Source organism: Leiobunum rupestre, chromosome 1 (genome assembly GCF_980474605.1).
Source record: "Leiobunum rupestre chromosome 1, qqLeiRupe1.1.hap1, whole genome shotgun sequence".
Lineage (NCBI taxonomy): Eukaryota > Metazoa > Arthropoda > Arachnida > Opiliones > Sclerosomatidae > Leiobunum > Leiobunum rupestre.
The window spans coordinates 18,522,646-18,545,745 of record NC_143384.1 but is presented as its reverse complement, the minus strand read 5'-3'; the positions used below and the strand labels follow the sequence as shown (position 1 = coordinate 18,545,745).

The 23,100-nt window shown below is 40.4% G+C and overlaps 1 protein-coding gene across 11 annotated transcripts in view; it reads right to left on the bottom strand.

Annotated features, from left to right (window-relative positions):
- Positions 1-608: 608 nt before the first annotated feature.
- Positions 609-23,100, bottom strand: part of LOC149961247 (uncharacterized) — a 182,879-nt gene continuing 160,387 nt past the window's right edge. For 2 of the 11 annotated variants that reach the window (XM_090176256.1, XM_090176267.1), the window contains 13 exons: positions 22,441-22,542; positions 22,152-22,226; positions 16,620-16,935; positions 16,177-16,219; positions 16,010-16,109; positions 14,127-14,336; positions 11,131-11,371; positions 9,716-9,820; positions 9,299-9,439; positions 7,562-7,951; positions 4,853-5,011; positions 4,058-4,147; positions 609-2,245 (listed from right to left, as the gene is read on the bottom strand). In XM_090176256.1, the coding sequence (XP_090032382.1) occupies positions 2,073-2,245; positions 4,058-4,147; positions 4,853-5,011; positions 7,562-7,951; positions 9,299-9,439; positions 9,716-9,820; positions 11,131-11,371; positions 14,127-14,336; positions 16,010-16,109; positions 16,177-16,219; positions 16,620-16,935; positions 22,152-22,226; positions 22,441-22,542 (2,145 nt within the window). In that variant the 3' untranslated portion in view covers positions 609-2,072. The remainder of the gene's footprint in view (positions 2,246-4,057; positions 4,148-4,852; positions 5,012-7,561; positions 7,952-9,298; positions 9,440-9,715; positions 9,821-11,130; positions 11,372-14,126; positions 14,337-16,009; positions 16,110-16,176; positions 16,220-16,619; positions 16,936-22,151; positions 22,227-22,440; positions 22,543-23,100) is intronic. The other 9 variants (XM_090176279.1, XM_090176263.1, XM_090176273.1 and 6 more) reach the window with 9 other exon arrangements.

The following is a 23,100-nucleotide window of genomic DNA, read 5'->3' as shown; positions in this document are numbered from 1 at the left end:
CCGACTCCCGCAATCAGTGGTCTAATGCATCGATTACAATGTACACCGACTCTCCCGCAATCAGTGGTCTAATGCATCGATTACAATGTACACCGACTCCCGCAATCAACCACATCGATTACAATGTACACCGATTACCGATATCAACCACATCAATTAAATGTACACCAATTACCGAAATCAACCACATCGATTACAGTGTACACCGATTACCGAAATCAACCACATCGATTACAGTGTACACCGATTACCGAAATCAACCACATCGATTACCGAAATAACTACATTGATTACAGTGTAAACCGATTACCGCAATCGGTGATCGAATGCATCGATTACAGTGTACACCGATTATCGCAATCGGTGATCGAATGCATTGATTACAGTGTCACCGATTATCGCACTCAGTGGTCGAAGGAAACGATTAAAGTGTACACCGATTACCGAAATCCATCATAATGTACACCCATTACCGCAATCGGCGATCGAAAAGTGTACAACGACTTCGGCAAACAGTGAACACCAATTACCGAATTCGGTGTACACCGATTTCCGTAAGTAACTATGGCGTTCAGTAACACCCAACGAGCCTGTCGAGTTTAATAAAATACAATTTCCAATGATACAGGTTCGTAATACTTTTAATGATTCCAAATTAAACAATGAACTGGGAAATTCATGCCATACTTATTTTTAAATTTTGTTAGGAGCAGGGAAATTAGTTTTAGGCAGTGAAATATCCCGTTATCAATTTATGAAATATAACACAGTTTCTCGAGGGGGGGGGGGGGGTTCTGGTATTTAATTTAAATGACTTAAAAAGTTAATATCGTAGGAATTTGGGGGGGAAATTTGGTTTTATTCGTTCACAAAACAGATCACTTTTACAGAACAACTTTTTTTATGTCTCCTTTTTTTATTTAAATTCAATTTTTTTGTAGTCTAATTTTTTTAATGTTTTTAAACATGACTAGTTTTTTTTACGTGCTTGATAGAGGATAGAGCCTAAAATTTATTTTTGTCGTTTAGTTTTTTTTCCAGTTTATTTTTGGTAATAATTAAGCTGATTAAATTTCTTATAATCAATTCTAGCGGCAGTTTGTCTTCGTAATTAGTAAAAGTTATTTTTTTATAATCTTCCTTTCGGATATATGATACGAATACCCGCTATTTAAAAACTAAATAATAATTATTTAATAAATTAATTTATATAAAAAAAACTAAAAAGCGCGATTTTTTATTCACTTTTTTCAATCCTTGCTTTAAATAGTAAAAAAATATTAAAAATTAAAAAATTGCGATTATTTTTTTTCCTCGTTATTCATATATATTAATATTTTACAAAAATGGCCGCGTTTGTCAATAATTTTAAATATAATTTTATCAATATATAACCTTACTTTGTTTTTTTTTTAAAAAAAGAAGTATTTTTTTCGTTAAATAACGTAAAACATATTTTCATCCAACCTTTTGTTTTTATCCGAAAATTCGACACATCAGTTTGCTTTTTCAATTTATTCATAGAATATTTTATAAGCAAAAACTCTAATTATTTTAAATATAAACTTACACAGTTTAACTATAGTTTGTATATGGAATGCATTGTTTATTTTTGTTTGTTAATTATTTAATATATTTAATTATTTTAACGTAAATTTATTTCTTAAATTTCTAATTTATTTTCGAAACTTTTATAATTTTAAAAATTACAACGTTTCTAATTCATTAAATTTAAATTAATTAATTCATTAAATTTGTTTTGCGTTAATGAAAGCATTTTTTATTTTTATGTAGAGGAGCAGTGCCATTTTGTTTTTGTAATGATGTAGCGTTATTTGTTTTTCTCAAATTTGACAATATTTTCTTAGAGCGGAAGCATACGAAATATATTTTTTTCCGTTAATTATTTTCCAAGTTCATTTTTTTACTCATTATAATTATCATTCCCTTCATAGTAAGAAGAAAACTTAAAATTTAAGAAACAGTTCAAAATATTTTCACTATTTAACCCACAACAATCGTTCCATAACAGGCATTAAATTGTTTATATTAACTCAATTTTGTTACTAGGCCTATTTACTTTTGCTCCAAAATTGGTCCAACCTATTCCGTGCGCGATCCAATACGTCCCCAGACTCCATGTCCCCGCCCACCGGGATGGCTTCCGTTCCGTCCATATCCGGTGACGCTGGTAATCCACCGATGATGTCATCAGCGTTAAAAGCCTTGATTGGCTTGGTCGGAACTGAGGGCGGGGTTTGAGAACCAAAGAAAATTAAATATTTAATTTAGCGTTGTTTTTCTAATACACTATAGATTATTTGGTTTATCGATAGTTCAAATGTACAAAATAGCTTTATCGATAGTACAAATTAATGCAAATGAGCTTTATCGATATTTCAAATGAACGCAAATTAGCTTTATCGATATTTCAAATGAATGCAAGTTAGCTTTATCGAAAGTACAAATGAATGCAAGTTAGCTTTATCGATATTTCAAATGAACGCAAATTAGCTTTATCGATATTTCAAATGAATGCAAGTTAGCTTTATCGATAGTACAAATTAATGCAAATGAGCTTTATCGATATTTCAAATGAATGCAAGTTTGCTATATCGAAAGTACAAATGAATGCAAGTTAGCTTTATCGATATTTCAAATGAATGCAATTTAGTTTTATCGATAGTTCAAAAGAACGCAAATTAGCTTTATCGATATTTCAAATGAATGCAATTTAGCTTTATCGATATTTCAAATGAATGCAATTTAGCTTTATCGATATTTCAAATGAATGCAATTTAGCTTTATCGATAGTTCAAATGAACGCAAATTAACTTTAGTTCAACTAGACTACAATTAACTTTAGCTTTAGTTAAACTAATGTCAATTAGCTATAGTTTCACTAAATGCCAATTAGCTTTAGCTATGGTTCAACCAAATGGCAAACAAACTTTAGCGATAGTTCAACTAAATGGCAACACACTTTAGCGATAGTTCAAATACATGTCAATTAGCTTTAGTTATAGTTCAACTACATGTCAATTAGCTATAGCTATAGTTCAACTACATGTCAATTAGCTATATCTATAGTTCAACTACATGTCAATTAGCTATATCTATAGTTCAACTACATGTCAATTAGCTATAGCTATAGTTCAACCAAACGCCAATTAGCTTTAGCTATAGTTCAACTACATGTCAATTAGCTATAGCTATAGTTCAACTACATGTCAATTAGCTATAGCTATAGTTCAACTACATGTCAATTAGATATAGCTATAGTTCAACTACATGTCAATTAGCTATAGCTATAGTTCAACTACATGTCAATTAGCTATAGCTATAGTTCAACTACATGTCAATTAGCTATAGCTATAGTTCAACTACATGTCAATTAGCTATAGCTATAGTTCAACTACATGTCAATTAGCTATAGCTATAGTTCAACTACATGTCAATTAGCTATAGCTATAGTTCAACTACATGTCAATTAGCTTTAGCTATAGTTCAACCAAACGCCAATTAGCTTTAGCTATAGTTCAACCAAACGCCAATTAGCTTTAGCTATAGTTCAACCAAACGCCAATTAGCTTTAGCTATAGTTCAACCAAACGCCAATTAGCTTTAGCTCTAGTTCAACCAAACGCCAATTAGCTTCAGCTATAGTTCAACCAAACGCCAATTAGCTTTAGCTATAGTTCAACCAAACGCCAATTAGCTTTAGCTATAGTTCAACCAAACGCCAATTAGCTTTAGCTATAGTTCAACCAAACGCCAATTAGCTTTAGCTATAGTTCAACCAAACGCCAATTAGCTTTAGCTATAGTTCAACCAAACGCCAATTAGCTTTAGCTATAGTTCAACCAAACGCCAATTAGCTTTAGCTATAGTTCAACCAAACGCCAATCAGCTTTATCTATAGTTCAACCAAACGCCAATCAGCTTTATCTATAGTTCAACCAACTGTCAATTAGCGATAGTTCAGGTAATTGCGAAAGAATGAACATAAACCAAATAAGCTATAAATGTAAGAAACGAAGAGTGTGAAATAAATTACCTTGTTCGTAAGAAGACTGTGGGCTTAGTGGTTGCGTGGGTACCGGTTTAAAAGGAGTAGTTAATGGAGGACTTTTTACGCGATTGGGTTCTGCGTAATGAAACAGAATTAGTTCGAGTGATGTACGACAAACACAAAAAGCTTAAGTATCATGCCAGCCTTATTTTGTAAGAAAATAATTTTCATAAAACCCATACGAGGATAAATTTTGAAAAGTAACGATAAATGCGCAAACTATTTTTTTGATTACGAATATTTTTCTTAAACTGAAAATGGGTTAAAACAAGTCAGGCAGCCAGCGTTGGGTTCTGCGTAAAGAAATAAAATTCGTTTTAGGTTGTTTTTCTTAAAGTAAAATCACACCCACGTCAAAGGCAACATGCCCAGCCAATTAGTCTTTTTCAGTGTACATAGCGACACGTAGTGGTCAACGTGAGAAGCTCGTAAATTTCTGGATTTTCGTCGGCTTTAAATAACAAATCGTCAACTTCGCAAACGAAACTCCAGCAGTTCATGAACTTCTCACGTTGGCCGCTACGCATCGCTATGTACACTGAAAAAGGATAGTTCGAAAATATAAAAAACTTATTAGGAAACCCAAATAACCCTTAAAAACAATTTGAAAATAAAAATAAACATAAAAAAATTATCCCATAAAATTAAAGTTAAAAAACCGCCAGCCAGCCAGGGTGCGGTCACGCTATAAACGCGCGGTATTAAAAAAAAGCGCAAAAGTAAAATAATTGTGCGAAAACAAGTCGGTTTAGTCAAATATAGAAATTGTTTTCGTTTTACCCGGTGTATGTCCGTCTGTCCATTCCAGACCCCTATTTGTTTCCAGAGAGACTGTCCATGATTCGGGATCGGGAGATTTGACCCCGGTCAATTCTTCGGGTGATTTGACCGTCGTGAGAGGAACTGGTCCAGTGTGAGGTTCGGGCAGGGGGGACGGACCTGCGTGGCGCGCAAAAACACAAAATATTTTTTAACGTTCAAAATTTTAAAGATAAATTAACGGTATTGAATAGACGCTCGACGCAACTTTGGAGGAACGGTTAAAATAGGTCAATGAACCGCCGCCTCGGAGTTGCAACGAGTGCCTAACGAATGCCAAAAATCGTCCTTTTCTCTCTTTTGACAAAAAAGTGGAAAAACTGACCTTTTATGACATTGCGTCACATACCATTTTTTATTTTTTTTGTCGTTTTTGTCTCTACAAAGAAGCATGCAAGCATTCCAGAAGAAGGGTTATTGAGGACATGGATATTGGACTATCATCCACCGACAGTCAGTGCGGATGTCCAAGTTTTTTCAGTTTCCCATTCAACTTCATGCAAACTAACTACGCTAAAGGACTGGTTTATTTTTTTAAAGTTTTTCGTGATTCAAATTTCGCAGCCAAAATTCGTCCATCTATAAATACTACGTTAGAGTAGAAATTAATTTTTTTTTAAAGAAAGAACAGAGCCTAATAATTAAGATTGAAATGTGTAGCCAGTAAGTTATTTATGCGAATTTTTCAAGACGGTTTCGAAAATGAGATGTCGCTTTATGATTAAACCAAGAATCTTTAAATTTCTATTTAGAGATAATTAATTGTGTTGCGAAGATCCACGGTCTCCTGGGTCCAGTCTTGCCACTGTTACAAGAGGGTGGAAAGGGGAAGTCACCCGCGTCCGTTTCCTTCCCCCCGTGCCGATAAGAGGAAAGGGGAAGTCACCCGCGTCCGTTTCCTTCCCCCGTGACGATAAGAGGTAAGGGGGAGTCACCCGCGTCCGTTTCCTTCCCCCCGTGACGATAAGAGGTAAGGGGGAGTCACCCGCGTCCGTTTCCTTCCCCCCGTGACGATAAGAGGTAAGGGGGAGTCACCCGCGTCCGTTTCCTTCCCCCCGTGACGATAAGAGGTAAGGGGGAGTCACCCGCGTCCGTTTCCTTCCCCCCGTGACGATAAGAGGTAAGGGGGAGTCACCCGCGTCCGTTTCCTTCCCCCCGTGACGATAAGAGGTAAGGGGAGTCACCCGCGTCCGTTTCCTTCCCCCCATGACGATAAGAGGTAAGGGGGAGTCACCCGCGTCCGTTTCCTTCCCCCCGTGACGATAAGAGGTAAGGGGGAGTCACCCGCGTCCGTTTCCTTCCCCCCGTGACGATAAGAGGTAAGGGGGAGTCACCCGCGTCCGTTTCCTTCCCCCCGTGACGATAAGAGGTAAGGGGGAGTCACCCGCGTCCGTTTCCTTCCCCCCGTGACGATAAGAGGTAAGGGGGAGTCACCCGCGTCCGTTTCCTTCCGCCCGTGACGATAAGAGGTAAGGGGAAGTCACCCGCGACCGTTTCCTTCCCCCCCGTGACGATAAGAGGTAAGGGGGAGTCACCCGCGTCCGTTTCCTTCCCCCCGTGACGATAAGAGGTAAGGGGGAGTCACCCGCGTCCGTTTCCTTCCCCCCGTGACGATAAGAGGTAAGGGGGAGTCACCCGCGTCCGTTTCCTTCCGCCCGTGACGAGAAGGAGAAAAAGGAAAAGCGTCACCCGCTTTAGAAAGCGTCAGTTTTAGGGCACCAATGAGATACCGAGTTGATTTAATTGTCTCTTAAGGGGAGGAGCTTACTGTTAGAGCGTGAGGTGGATTGCAAGATAATCGCTATAAATCGTAGATCAATTTATTAATTTTCCCAAAGTAGAAATAAATATTCTCGATTGATCTCAACCCTAAAACGTTCGAATCTAAGATACGTTAACCAACACGTTAAATTTATCGATTCCGTCTGATCGTTGCGCTACGATAACTATATTATTAGCCTTTAGACAATACTATAAGTTTAAAATTATTTTATGTCAAGCAAAGTCTGTCAAATAATTACAGATAAATTAGAAAAATACGGACGCAGCTTAGCACCCTTCCCTGCACGACAATAGGCGCTTAAATAAAACCTCTTCAAGGAAATGGTCAAGAAGTGGTATCATCGAGAGCCAGGACCTGCAAGTTACTGTTTATTTGGTGCTTGTTGAAATTATGGAAACTTAACCTGAAAACAGCACATCGTGTTTTTGCTAAACCTAAAAATGTAAAAAAACTTTACCTGGTTAAAAAGGAAATACTTGTTGCACACCTGTTCCATTATTTCAACAAGCACTATATAAACAGTTACTTGCGGGTTCCACCGAAAATGTGTTATAATTGTAGAAGAGGCACTCGGAAACTTTTTTAAAGATACGAAACTTTTGCCAAAGCTCGCATCCCATTTTCTTATGGCCGTCTTAAAAAATGAGAGAATTTCGAAAGAAGAATTTCAAGAAGAGATAGAAAAGATTTAGATTTTTTGAAGAATAATTGAAAGAGTGGCATTGAGACAGACAGCTAGAAATTAAAGAAGAGATTCAAGAGTATTTGTCAAATCATCCGCAAAAAAAAACCGCAAGAATTTATCCCGACGCGATTGTCCGCGTATAATCGTAAGCGAATGTCGCTCGCGCCGGTGGTCAGCGTCGGGTCATCCCTATCAAACTCACTAGACAACTGCTGTCCATTGACCTGCCCTTCTTGCGCCCCGTTGACGGCCGGAAGCGAGCATGGCCGAGAGACATCTCGCCTCTCACCTGGTCCGCCGCTAGACAGGCTCGTCTCCGCCTCCATTTCCGGCGACAGCGCTCCGTTGGTCATGGCCAGCGCCTCGTCCGCCACTTCAGCTTCCTCGCGCTCTTCCTTCGCCTCTTCGGGTTCGGCGCTGGTAACCGGCTTCAGCCAGATCTTGCCGTCCTCTCCGTTGACCGCCGCTGGTGCGCTTGAATCGGCGGGAGCCGAGGGTCGAACGACGGGCCTCGGCCTCGCCACGGCCGTTGCCGCTTCGGGCTTCGACGATGACGACGTCGGGGGTTTGGATTTGCTCCTCGGCGTAGAAGCTACGGGCGAGCGACCCGGGGGAGACGGGGGAGGTTACGCCTTTGCTTCTCTTTTTCACTGAAACTCATTTGGGGAAAAAGGGCGGGAATAAACTTTACATCACCCCCTCCCACTTTTTCCATCCCCCCAAAAACTTTCCCCCGCTGATGATTCCAGAATTAAAGAATTGAAAGTCAGCGTTGCCAGACGTACGATAATTATCGTAAATGTCGATAATTTCGAGCTAATTTTTAGGACGTACGATATTTTCAATGGCGTACTATATAGTACACATTTTTCGATAATTCAGCTTGCGCGTACGATAATGTACGATACTTTAAATTTTTTGGAAACCAGTGTTATTAAATATTTTGATTTCACAAAATCGAGGGGCTAGGCTAACCACTTACTAAAAATCTTACACCGAATGAGTACAGCTCTGTAATAATTTTAGTACAGTCAAAGCTACAGGCTTGTACACCGATTACGCCAAGTTATCAGCCCCTCGCACAAAATAAACATCAATATTTCACACAAAATTCAATTTCACCGCCACTTTTCAGGCGTACGATAATGTTTTTTTTTTCTGAAATCGATAATTTGTTAGCTCTAGTACGATAATTTGAGTTTCGGGAACTGGCAACGATGATTGAAACAGAAATCCTTAGAAAACCCCACTAATCAGAATGTGACTAACTGGAAAAGATGATGGTGTGTGAGATGATGCGATAGAAATAGGCGTGGGAAAGGTAACAAGCACAACTTAACAGAGCGAAATGTAAAGAGGAGAAAATAACGGATGCTAGACCTCGCGCTAAGCCTTGGCTTTCAACGCGGGACACTAAGCCTTTACCACTACTTTGTTGGGGTGGGGTGGGGGGGGGGGGGAGTTTTCAAAAAAGCATTTTGGAATATAAAGGGTAGAGGAACGTTTACGGCCTTTTTGGCCTCTTGAGAAACGCGGGGGGAGGGAGGGGCGCGCAACTGGGGAACTGTATAGAAAGATTAATGGTTATTTATCCCTTCCACTTCCTCCCCTTATTCGCTGATTATCTCCGTAGGCCTTTGTCTCCTAACGACCTCGCATTACACCGAGGTCAACCGAGGACAAAGTTATCTAATAATACTAGAAAATTCGTACGACCGTTAAAACCTACACACATTTAAAAGTTAAAATCTAAGCCTTTGCTAATACTAATACTGCAACGGTAATAATGCGATATTTACAATGACATGTGCGCGGAAATACGTGAAACGTTAAAATGGGGTGCGTGTGTTTTACGGTTTTACTTTTTGCGTAGAGAGAGGGGGGGGGGGGTGTTAAAAGACAAAGCGGGTTTTTTGAAACGGTTTCTTTCCCTCCCCACCTGCAGTTTTGGTCGTCTTCTTGCTGCCCTCTATCGTCGACGATAGATCTATTTTCTTAGCTTCGCTGGCGGCCGTGGTTTTAAGTAGCGTCGAGGGTGGCGCCACACGCCTTGTCGTTGGATCAGCTGACGTGGCTCGACCTATGGGAGGCGGTGTTGGGGACCCAATCAAAATTTTATCAGCATTGTGTTCGTATTTTTGGACCTCCGGGTTTTTGCGTCGGGATATTTTATTTTTGCAAAAAGGTTTTTAGGGGGTGAGGGGGGGGGGGTTATTTTTTAATATATGTTAATTATATGTATTTAAATATGGCGTCCGTCCGATTTCGTGATTTTAGCCTAGGCTTAAGGGTATTTATAAAAAGGGGGGCGGGAAGGTCTGTGCAGCCCACGTGACGTTTTTTTTGTTTTTCTGACCTGTCTTTTCGCCGTCTTCCCTCTTGCTCCCCCTGTTGGCGCTAGGTGGCGCTACAGATGAGTGGCGGGCGGGGCGAGAGCCTGCCGAGGCTGTTTTGCGAGCGGCTAAAAGCGGCAAACAAATAATGGCTAAAGAAATAAGGTCTCCTAGCGGCGACACAGACAACTACTAAATTATATATTAAATTCACTTCCTCGCCACAAATGAAACCGGAAGTGAAACTTTGTAGTATCGTGATTTTTGAAAAAAAAATAAAAAAAATAGCGCCATCTACGTAATAATGTAGTCAAACCTATTTTAAAAAAATACTTTAAAGCAAATGGCGGCTCTAGTGCAGTACATGGAAAATCCGATAGATGGCACTTACGGCAATGCGTTAAACCTAGTGTATTAGGTCCGAGTGTTTGAGGGGACTAAATAGTTGCTGTATATTTCAACGAATTTAACACATTCACCGACTAATAACCTAGGCTTAGCTTCAAATTTTATTTAGTAAATTATAATAATACGTATTTTCCGATTGAACAAAAACAAGTTGAAATATAAAAAGTATACAACTATGTACATTATATTTATCAACTTAAATACGCCTTTCTATGAAGTAACATTGGAGTTCTTTTTTTTATGTTGCTGCTGCGCCACGGGTGACGTATCGATGACGTTTTACCAAGAATGTATTGAAGTTACTAAGAAGATTTCTGCATAGCATTAACCCCTGGTACCATCCTCACAGCTTTTGTGGAGAAAGTTGGTCTGCATTTAAGGCGCATTCAAGGTCATACCATATAGCAAACTTGAATGGGAAAGCAGACGAATTTAAGCTACAAAGGCTGCGAGAATCCTGTAGTCCAATATTCTTAGTCACTTCAATACATTCGTGGTTTTATTACGAAAAGCCCTAGACATAAATTCAACGAGGTACCCTGTTTTTAAACGTGAATTGAATTTCTACGTAATTCCGAATTTATGACTTGTTTTACGGGGTATTTTCGGAGTACTAGGGAAAAGAACCCGCCACTTGCTTTAAATGTACCTGAAACCGCCAAAAACATTTACTAGATGGCGCTACAAATGAAAAGTTCCAAAAAAACTAGACCAAAGTCTTCAAAAAATTTCCAAAAATCGAAGACACCAAAAGTATTTAAAAAGGTATTTCGTTAAAAAAATATAAAAAAAAATATCTAAGCCACTAATTTGACAACAAAAATAGCCAAAAAATATTGTTAAGAAAAAATTAAGGCTATGATTATGAGATGTAACTATTTATAGCTAATAATGAAAGTACACTAACTATTACCTACTTTATATCTTAAATATAAACTAAAACTAGAATCTAAGAGTATAAAAGACAGTCTTACAATTGGCTTAATCTTATGGTGTTGTGGGCGGTTCGGGAAAACCAAACGTAACTTACTTTCGGATTTGCTACCTTCTCCGGAAGATGTCACTGGTGGTCTTTTCTTTTCGGTGGCGGGAGATTTCTTCCTCTCGATGCTGACGGGCCTGATCTCGCGTTTGTGCAGGGCGGCCAGGGCCGGCCCGCTGATCGGAGACTTGTGAGCCCGGTGCCGTTCCGGAGTTTTCTCCTCGCCTCTACCCTGAGGCTTAGGAGTGGTGGCCAACGACAATGCTAGTAGCGAGGTTCGGTCGTGAACCTGCAACGCCAGTCAGATTAGATTCAACAATGCTAACTCAATTCGGGTATACTAGTGTACAACGGCTTATGTCTTGACCACCTTGTTTATCAGTTTTAGGTTTGGAAAATTAGTATTTTTGTTACGGGTCTATGTAGCTACTTATATTGTGTACTGAGAAACTTGTTCCTAAGTTTCATAGTGTGGACCTGCTAATTTACGCGCGAACATTTAAATTCAGTGTCTAGTATATTAGTTTCAGTGTGTATAGCGGCTTATGTCTTGACCAACTTGTTTATCAGTTTTAGGTTTGGAAAATTAGTATTTTGGTTTCGGGTCTATTAAGTTTAAGGGTGTGTAGCTACTTGTATTGTGTACTGAGCAACTTGTTCCAAAGTTTCATAGTGTGGGCCTGCTATATTACGCGCGGAAATACTAAAATCAGTGTCTGATCTACTAGTTTCAGGGTGTACAGCGGCTTATGTCTTGACAACCTTGTTTATCAGTTTTAGGTTTGGAAAGCTAGTATTTTTGTTTCGGGTCTATAAAGTTTAAGGGTGTCTAGCTACGTATATTGTGTACTGAGCAACTGTTTCCTAAGATTTTAAATATGGACCTACTAAATTACGCGCGAGCATACTAAATTAAGTGTCTGATCTTTCAGTTTCAGGGTGTAACAACGGCTTATGTCTTGACCAACTTGTTTATCAGTTTTAGGTTTGGAAAGCTAGTATTTTTGTTTCGGGTCTATTAAGTTTAAGGGTGTGTAGCTACTTGTATTGTGTACTGAGCAACTTGTCCCTAGTAAATTAGGTTGTAACGCTTTTTAATTTGTTACAGGTCTATTTACGTTTCAGCATTCGCAACCCTTAAATAGGCGAAGTCAAGTATTCGTGACCTAACCACTTAAAGGCCGACTACATAAATCTTCGGTTTACTCTGTCTTTCACTGGAAGTAGGCTGACTGCATGGCACACGTGTATTGCAGTAAGCCTACTTCCAGTGAAAGTCAGAGTAAACCGAAGATTTATGTAGTCGGCCTTTAAGAGATAATTTAAAATTGTCTATATTTGTGATTCGATGTTGTTCCGAGTTTTATTGTCAGTGATTTGGCAAAATTCTGGTAAACGATGGGCGGTCTCGAGTTACCGATGGGCGGTCTCGAGTTACCGATGGGCGGTCTCGAGTTACCGATGGGCGGTCTCGAGTTACCGATGGGCGGTCTCGAGTTACCGATGGGCGGTCTCGAGTTACCGATGGGCGGTCTCGAGTTACCGATGGGCGGTCTCGAGTTACCGATGGGCGGTCTCGAGTTACCGATGGGCGGTCTCGAGTTACCGATGGGCGGTCTCGAGTTACCGATGGGCGGTCTCGAGTTACCGATGGGCGGTCTCGAGTTACCGATGGGCGGTCTCGAGTTACCGATGGGCGGTCTCGAGTTACCGATGGGCGGTCTCGAGTTACCGATGGGCGGTCTCGAGTTACCGATGGGCGGTCTCGAGTTACCGATGGGCGGTCTCGAGTTACCGATGGGCGGTCTCGAGTTACCGATGGGCGGTCTAGAGTTACCGATGGGCGGTCTAGAGTTACCGATGGGCGGTCTAGAGTTACCGATGGGCGGTCTCGAGTTACCGATGGGCGGTCTCGAGTTACCGATGGGCGGTCTCGAGTTACCGATGGGCGGTCTCGAGTTACCGATGGGCGGTCTCGAGTTACCGATGGGCGGTCTCGAGTTACCGATGGGCGGTCTCGCGTTACCGATGGGCGGTCTCGGGTTACCGATGGGCGGTCTCGAGTTACCGATGGGCGGTCTCGAGTTACCGATGGGCGGTCTAGAGTTTGCATAAAAATTAACAAAACAGTGTGAGAAGATATTAAACCACCGATATTAAATTATTTCCCATTAACATTAACCCTAAATTACTAACACCGCTAAATAGTCTGCTAATAAGCCACTTTCCACCGTTTACACCCATTGCCGATAGTGTAGAGATCATGGGAGTTTTGGCCACAGCGACTGGACATACAAAATGTTTGGTCTATGATTTTTCTTACGGCCCAAGGTGAATGTTTACATCTAAACGGCTCTGGCAACACGGTCACGAGAGAGTCAAAACATGGGTGGGATGATTTTATAAGACCAATTCACAAAATGCTTCCAGGAAAACCAACATTTAGAGCGAAGGCATTGTAGGTTTGACATAATGCTTTCATTGATACTAGATGGCGCCAATTTAAACTTTTTGGCGGAAACGATATTAATATTCAACGATTTGTTACAAAAATGGCTTTACCACTGTGTAAAAACTATAAAAAATAGTTCATTCATATTTTATTCGGCATAAAAAACGATAAAATAGTAATAATAAAGCGGTTTTCGGTTTATTTAAAATTTAAAACTACTGGTGCCATCTGCTAAGATTACGGGTATTTAAATATAACCCTCTAATGGCGTAGCTAGCATGGGTGACACCCGGGGCGGATATCACGGTGTGCTACTTACTAGTCTCTATTTTGTGTAAGTTTTTATTTTTTTCACGGTCGGGTGTCACCCCCAAATCACGCCCAAACGGGTGGCACGGACCCCCCCCCTAGCTACGCTACTGACTCCTGTGTAAGGAACTTTGTCAAGTGTGTATCTGTATATTACCAGCTGGCCAACTTGTTCGAAAGTGGTTGTCGTATAAAGTTAGCAAAAGTGGATTAGTTTTGGTTTCTATTAGATTTAATTGGGCCTTGACCAACTTGATAGTTTTGGTTAGAAATCTCAGCCTACCTGACTCCAGAGCTCGGCTTGTCTATTGAGAGCCCCTGGCCCGTAGGCTTCCTTGACGACTTCGCCTCCGTAAATAGGCGTGCCGTGGGCGCGCCACCTGTATTCGTCCGCCTTCTTGATCCTCTCGACTACTTCCGTGTACCAGGCGTGCTCAGGGTCCGTGATGCCTTTCACGTCGTCTTCACCATTCTCCATATTGTTGTTCTCCACCTGCAAACCAAAAAGTTCAGTTTTTTTTCTTAGTTTAGTCAGGATCTTCTTATGGAGAGGTTAGAGCACGGTCGTATTTTTCCCCCCACTCGCTCGTCAGAATCGGATCGGGGGAAAAAAGCTAACTGCGCTGTTTTGCGCCATCTATTGTCGTACCCCAAAACTAAGAATAACAAATTATAAAAACAAAATATTTTATGGTACTAAAATAATAATTTTGTCTTTTTTTAATTATTTATTCTTTCGGATATAAAACAAAAAATAATTATATTTGAACCATAAAATATTATCTTAATTATTATACGCATAATAAATAATATAAAACAAAATAATTGATTGTACTAACAAAATTATTTATTTCTACGTTAAGAAATTAGGGTCAATGGAGGTAAGTGTGATCAAAATATTTTTTTTTGGGCGTTTACCTGAAATTACTCTTAAACTAAAAATAGCACCCTCTTAAGAATTGATACAATTAATACGGCCACTTTATCCTACACAACCACGCAATCAAATTTAATATCAATTAAATAGTGATATAAATATTTATTATTTAATTTAACTCCGTTACCGATCACACTTACCTAGATCTAAAATAATATCTTCGTGTGGTCACACTTACCCCCAAAATGCGGGGCAAGTGTGATAGGAAGGTTGGTTAATTGTGATCTTGTGAAATCCTTGATCAATCGCAATGAAATTGCATACAGCGGATAAATATGGTGTCCCAATAAAGCTCAATTTTTTCATAGCTGTAAAATAATATCTTCGTGTGGTCACACTTACCCCGCACCGCAAATTTTAAAAGACTTTTTTCAGATTAAATTTTGAAAACCTCAAAATGTTAGCAAAAACACCAAATTTTCCTAGCAGGTAAAAGGTTAAGCAGACTACAAAATACCAAAATGTAAAATCGGTTTGTCAGTTAGAAAAAAAATTACAGAACTTTTCTTTTGGTCATAAAATCTCTAAACACGAGTAGAAGCGAGTAGAAGAGTATAACATTTTTTCAACTAAAATTTTTAAAAACGAAATTTAATTCAAATTAATATTGAAAATATACAAAATGTGTACAATTAAGTATATTTCAATATCCATTCATCAAATATTATGTTATAATATTATTTGGGGAAATAATAAGGGGTGATCACACTTACCTCCATTGACCCTATATAAAACAATATTTTATGGTTCTAACATAATTATTTATTCTTTTTAATTTATTATTTCTGATATTTTAATCAGAAATTATATAAGATTCAGTGGTTAGTGTAGCCTTTATTCAGTCTACTATAAATCACGGAAGTAAAAATAAAATTAGTTACACTAGCAGTCGTTAGATGGCGTGAGGAGATACGCAACAAACACAAGGAGAACGCAGCTAGCCTTTAAACACGCTAACGCAGTGTTGTTTACCAATCTCATTGGACGAGCCTTTACGCTGAACGTTTAACGGAAAGGGGGTAGACAATTTCCGAATTTTCCCGACGGCAGCAGGCGCTAAAGCGTCTAACCAATGACAATTGTACCCAATAAAATACAAGACTTTTGACGGGTTGCGTTCTCCTTGTGTGGGGTGCTTATGACGAACGGGTTGCAGAGATAGACCAGTGCGCTAACCTCTCTATAAAAAGATCCTGATTAGATTAAGACGAAAAGGGGCGTTCCCTCACCTTAGCTTTGGTGGCGGGTTTTCTCCAATTACCATCAATGTACAAGTAGGATGAGAACGGCTTGAATTTGGCCTTGTATTCCGTCACTCCTTTTGTTCTTCTGAAAAACGACAAATCGAATGAGATTCTGACCAATTAAAAGAGAGAGGCCAGTTGGCTCCACCCACCTTTTGGGCGTTTCCTCCCCTTCCTCGTTGGCTCCACCCCCTTCTGCGAAAAACGAAGGCAAAAAAAATATTAAAACCTAACTGCCAGTTTTAATTCCGTCAGTCGTTTTCTCAAAAAATAGGGCACTACATAAGGATACCAATGCCAAAATAGAGACGGTTCAAAAATGATAAACGCCCACAAACGGAAAACAGAAAACAACACGTTTTATAGAAAGAGAAACTTGACAAACTGACGGGGAGAAGAGGGGATAAATCAACAGATTTCGTTTGATTTTACAGATTAACGGTTAAGGACGGTACTAGTGAAAACCGCGTCGTTTACCCTTTAAACGAAAAAACAAAAAAAAAAACAAGTTGGTCGGGTCAAAAGGGGGGTTTCACACGAGACGTGGAAGATTGAACTCCGATGTTTATGATTAAAGGGTTTCTAAAGAAATAACCTTCTTCTTTACTTCCAATGTTGGCAATGGTCCCCATAGAGTAGCTCTTCCTGGCGGAGGCCGGCTCACCTCCTGATTGGCCGGGGGCTCCGGAAATGATGTCGACGCCTCCGCGATCCTGGTGTCCTCGTCCGGTCGCGGCCTGAAGCAAGAAAGCGGTTCTAGCTGCAGCGGGCCAGCCAAAAGCTGACCGGTATTCGGACGTCTTGCTGACCAATCCGCTGGGTAGTCCGGCTGCCACCGCCCTCTGGTGTGGTGGTGGGCGTGACGATCGCTTAGAGGCTCGTGCTGGTTGGTGGCCTTCCTCGGCGATACCCTGGTGGGCGGGCCTTAGCGTCACCACCTTTTCTTATTGGTTCGTAACCATTTGTACGTATCGTTTTAAATACATATACGGAGATTTCTTTTTTTTAAATACGGATTTTTGCTTTAAAATTTTTAAATTTATGAACGCCCAAAAGTTAATTTTAATTAGATTTAATCGTGCAAAGTAAAATAAAGTAAAGTAAAAGTGCGCAAATATTTAAAATAAAACAAAAAATTATAATAAAATCGTATAAATAGATGTGCTATTGATAGTAAAGCGTTTAGCGATTTTTTAAGCCTTTATTGTGATTAATTACTAGTTAGAGAAAGCGATACTACACGGCGCCACATTCGTTAATGCGGCCCTAAAATCGATTGCTTCTCGGTTACGATCGAATAATAAGACAATAAGGGATTCGCTCCAGATCGGATAAAACGACTTAAAGCGTACTAATATGCAAAATATCGACATATTTTTTAACGTTCACAAAAAGCTACGTGTACAGCGCCATATGACGGCGACGATCGGAATTACAATTTTGGAAAAAAAAACAATTTGAGTCTAGACCGAGATGACGATTTTAGAGCGTTTTAACCGATTAGTAAAAAACCGTTAATTTGAATAAGTTTACAAAAGTAAGAGTGACATCATTTTATAAGAAAACAAAAAGATGCTAGGCCTAATTTTTAATTAAAAGTTAGGTATTATTACATCTACTTAAAGCGATTCATAAGCATATTTGAAAAAGCTAAATTTAGCTAATTAAAGCTAAATTTGACTAATTCGGGTCGTGCAACATTCAAGAAAAAAAAATTGAAACTAACGGAAATTAAAAAATATCGAGAAAATTTATGCCAGATAGAAAAGTTAGGATCATGCTGCAAAAATACAGATACGCATGCGAGATTGATAAAGTGGGCAAATTAGTAGTAATTTCGGCCGAATTTTACTAATAATTCAATATAATTTAAATTGACGACATTTAATTCTAATTTTATTCTTATTGGAATTCCTTTAAATGGTTCAAATGGCCACCACCAGAGGGAGGAGCACGGACAGTCACCAGAGAGAGAAGCGTGTACTCTACGTCGACTTTGCACGAAATTATGGATCATGTTTCATATGATTACGACGTTTATGAATTATAATACCACGTCAGTAACGCCCCCTGCGAGTAACTTCGGAAACTACAAACGTTCATATTTACATAAAATTCGCAATTTTTTTTACGTAGGTCATTATGAATATTATCATCCATTTAAAGGCGATATTTAAATTAAATTCATTAAAATTTTAATTAAAATAACTTAGTTCAGATGGCGCTACTGACGTGTTATTAATCAATAATGAGTCGTTACTTATCGATGATGAGTCGTAAAAAATAAGTAAAACTTCGAGCAAAGTCGGCTTTCTTTTTGAAATTATTCAAAATCTAAACTGTTATCTACCGCACACAAATATACATCTTTTGTGATTTATTTTGGTCAAAAAGCATGATTTTGCGTGCGCAACATCGCTAGAAAATATTTCTTTATATAAAAAAAATTATAAAAAGAGAGAAAGATAATTTGTAATTCCAAGATATTCTCCAACAAAAAATATCAATATAGCAAATTGATAAAACGTTTTTTTTAAACTAAAATATACTGCACTGCAACCATAAACTATAAAAATTTCAATTTCTTTTCCAACTATAAATGTTTACTTCTACAATCTACGACTATCATGATTCTATTAGTTTAAGACGTCTCAATTTGAAGGGTCACACTGAAGAAGGGAAAAGCGTTATTAGTACGGTTTTGCAAGTTTGTTTTTTATCGCACTAAATCTGAAATGGTGAGGGGTAAAAAAGCTTCGTTTCGTTTGGCCCCCAAATAAAAATCAATAACGTATCCTAGACTACTACGTCACGTAGTACGTAAGAAAAAGGAGGGAGGGGGAATCAACCAGCTTGATATTTTACGAACCCCCCACACCAATAGCGTCATCCGCAGATGATCGGAGTAAGCTAACCCGAAACGACGGCTCAGATCTAGAATTAAAACCTTGGCCCAACAAGGCAAGAGGGGGCAAGAGATTTGATCCCCCTCAAGAAAAAGGTTGAAGCAAAATAAGGGGTGGTCTATGTTACAATTGTCAATCGCAATTACTAATGTGTTACGAAATTTGGACTTAATGACTACGTTTTGGACGAGTGGCAGATCACTCCTCTTTCATGTGTATACTTAATCGGATTAAATCCGATTAAATTTATTAAACCGACCCTATCGCGATCTAACCGACCCTATCGCGATCTAACCGACCCTATCGCGATCTAACCGACCCTATCGCGATCTAACCGACCCTATCGCGATCTAACCGACCCTATCGCGATCTAACCGACCCTATCGCGATCTAACCGACCCTATCGCGATCTAACCGACCCTATCGCGATCTAACCGACCCTATCGCGATCTAACCGACCCTATCGCGATCTAACCGACCCTATCGCGATCTAACCGACCCTATCGCGACCTAACCGACCCTATCGCGACCTAACCGACCCTATCGCGACCTAACCGACCCTATCGCGATCTAACCGACCCTATCGCGATCTAACCGACCCTATCGCGATCTAACCGACCCTATCGCGATCTAACCGACCCTATCGCGATCTAACCGACCCTATCGCGATCTAACCGACCCTATCGCGATCTAACCGACCCTATCGCGATCTAACCGACCCTATCGCGATCTAACCGACCCTATCGCGATCTAACCGACCCTATCGCGATCTAACCGACCCTATCGCGATCTAACCGACCCTATCGCGATCTAACCGACCCTATCGCGATCTAACCGACCCTATCGCGATCTAACCGACCCTATCGCGATCTAACCGACCCTATCGCGATCTAACCGACCCTATCGCGATCTAACCGACCCTATCGCGATCTAACCGACCCTATCGCGATCTAACCGACCCTATCGCGATCTAACCGACCCTATCGCGATCTAACCGACCCTATCGCGATCTAACCGACCCTATCGCGATCTAACCGACCCTATCGCGATCTAACCGACCCTATCGCGATCTAACCGACCCTATCGCGATCTAACCGACCCTATCGCGATCTAACCGACCCTATCGCGATCTAACCGACCCTATCGCGATCTAACCGACCCTATCGCGATCTAACCGACCCTATCGCGATCTAACCGACCCTATCGCGATCTAACCGACCCTATCGCGATCTAACCGACCCTATCGCGATCTAACCGACCCTATCGCGATCTAACCGACCCTATCGCGATCTAACCGACCCTATCGCGATCTAACCGACCCTATCGCGATCTAACCGACCCTATCGCGATCTAACCGACCCTATCGCGATCTAACCGACCCTATCGCGATCTAACCGACCCTATCGCGATCTAACCGACCCTATCGCGATCTAACCGACCCTATCGCGATCTAACCGACCCTATCGCGATCTAACCGACCCTATCGCGATCTAACCGACCCTATCGCGATCTAACCGACCCTATCGCGATCTAACCGACCCTATCGCGATCTAACCGACCCTATCGCGATCTAACCGACCCTATCGCGATCTAATCGACCCTATCGCGATCTAATCGACCCTATCGCGATCTAATCGACCCTATCGCGATCTAATCGACCCTATCGCGATCTAATCGACCCTATCGCGATCTAATCGACCCTATCGCGATCTAATCGACCCTATCGCGATCTAATCGACCCTATCGCGATCTAATCGACCCTATCGCGATCTAATCGACCCTATCGCGATCTAATCGACCCTATCGCGATCTAATCGACCCTATCGCGATCTAATCGACCCTATCGCGATCTAATCGACCCTATCGCGATCTAATCGACCCTATCGCGATCTAATCGACCCTATCGCGATCTAATCGACCCTATCGCGATCTAATCGACCCTATCGCGATCTAATCGACCCTATCGCGATCTAATCGACCCTATCGCGATCTAATCGACCCTATCGCGATCTAATCGACCCTATCGCGATCTAATCGACCCTATCGCGATCTAATCGACCCTATCGCGATCTAATCGACCCTATCGCGATCTAATCGACCCTATCGCGATCTAATCGACCCTATCGCGATCTAATCGACCCTATCGCGATCTAATCGACCCTATCGCGATCTAATCGACCCTATCGCGATCTAATCGACCCTATCGCGATCTAATCGACCCTATCGCGATCTAATCGACCCTATCGCGATCTAATCGACTCTATCGCGATCTAATCGACTCTATCGCGATCTAATCGACTCTATCGCGATCTAATCGACTCTATCGCGATCTAATCGACTCTATCGCGATCTAATCGACTCTATCGCGATCTAATCGACTCTATCGCGATCTAATCGACTCTATCGCGATCTAATCGACTCTATCGCGATCTAATCGACTCTATCGCGATCTAATCGACTCTATCGCGATCTAATCGACTCTATCGCGATCTAATCGACTCTATCGCGATCTAATCGACTCTATCGCGATCTAATCGACTCTATCGCGATCTAATCGACCCTATCGCGATCTAATCGACCCTATCGCGATCTAATCGACTCTATCGCGATCTAATCGACTCTATCGCGATCTAATCGACTCTATCGCGATCTAATCGACTCTATCGCGATCTAATCGACTCTATCGCGATCTAATCGACTCTATCGCGATCTAATCGACTCTATCGCGATCTAATCGACTCTATCGCGATCTAATCGACTCTATCGCGATCTAATCGACTCTATCGCGATCTAATTTTTGGAATATAATAATTTTTTAATCACGATTTAATCATATTAATCGCGATTTAATCGGATTCAATAGATCAAGGGTGCAAACTTAATCATCGAAGTGAACTGCCCCTCGGTTTTGGACCAATTAATTTAGGGGTAAAATTTACCAAAATGTTCTTACCCTATATTGAAGGAATAGCGATAATTTAGCTAAGCAATTATGGCATGAAATAAATGAGGTGGTAAGAGGTATAGGTTTAAACTAATAGAATCACTTAATTCCTTGTAACAATACTACTTAATATAACTATAAACCTTCAAAAATAGGGCTTTTAATTAAAAATTGATTAAAAAATTTAAATTTCCCGAGCGAATTCCCGACTTAAAAAAATATTTTAGTTCACAAAATAAATATATGAAACGGTAGATTTAAAAGTGGTCAAGCTCACCACTAAGTTACTGTCCATTTTCCTTCTGGCGAAGCTAAGTTGATATTCGGTCATTTTAGCGGCGTTGACCTCTTCCTGTCATGTGGTTCAAGGTCAAACCACGAACAAGCATTATTGGAAAAAAAATGTTTAGATTCCCAATATATAATTAAACGCCATCTGTACATGGAAACTTGGATCGTAATAATTTCAAAAGATTTTAATTTATTTATGAAATATTCAATATAGTTATCCAAATTGTCGACAGATGGCGTTATGAAGGCGGAAAAATTACCGGGATTACTTTTACCTGCGTAAGAACATCAGTTTTGGCGCGACCTCCCAGGCTAGGATCGGCTGAGCGGCTACGATGGCTTGAAGATAGGTTCTTCGAGTTGCCTCGCTCCTCGGACTAAAATTAATCGTTAATTTAAATTAATTCACGTTTAAAATATTAATTACACGCTAAAGAATGCTCAAATTTTAATAAACGACGATGTACGGAAACACCTGTAGCTTCAATTCGTTAAAAACCACTCAAAATAACAACGGTAAATCACTAAAACTAAATTATCTGTACCTAAAATCATCTTGGCCAAGAGTAGAGAATTGATTATAAAAATCAATAATAGTCTTCACCGTCAAATCGAACCGCGTATCGTCGCTATCATCACGGATAAGAGGAGCCGTGTCCAGTCTGAAGCCGTCCGAAAAATCAACGCGTTATAGACGATTCTCTAAAACCTTCGTAACATCGTAGAACGAAGTAGGTTCTCAATTAAGGGGGTGTGAAAAAAAACCCCACTAAAAACACCTTCACGAGGATCTTCCGATCAGTGTCGTGGACGCACTTCCGTTTAAGCGAGGAATCGCATTTCGCGTCTAAAATTTACGCGCCAAGGCTTAACCAATATCGAAATCGCTGCGAGACGCAAAAACCGGGGATGCTTAGAGAGCCGGAGGTAACGCA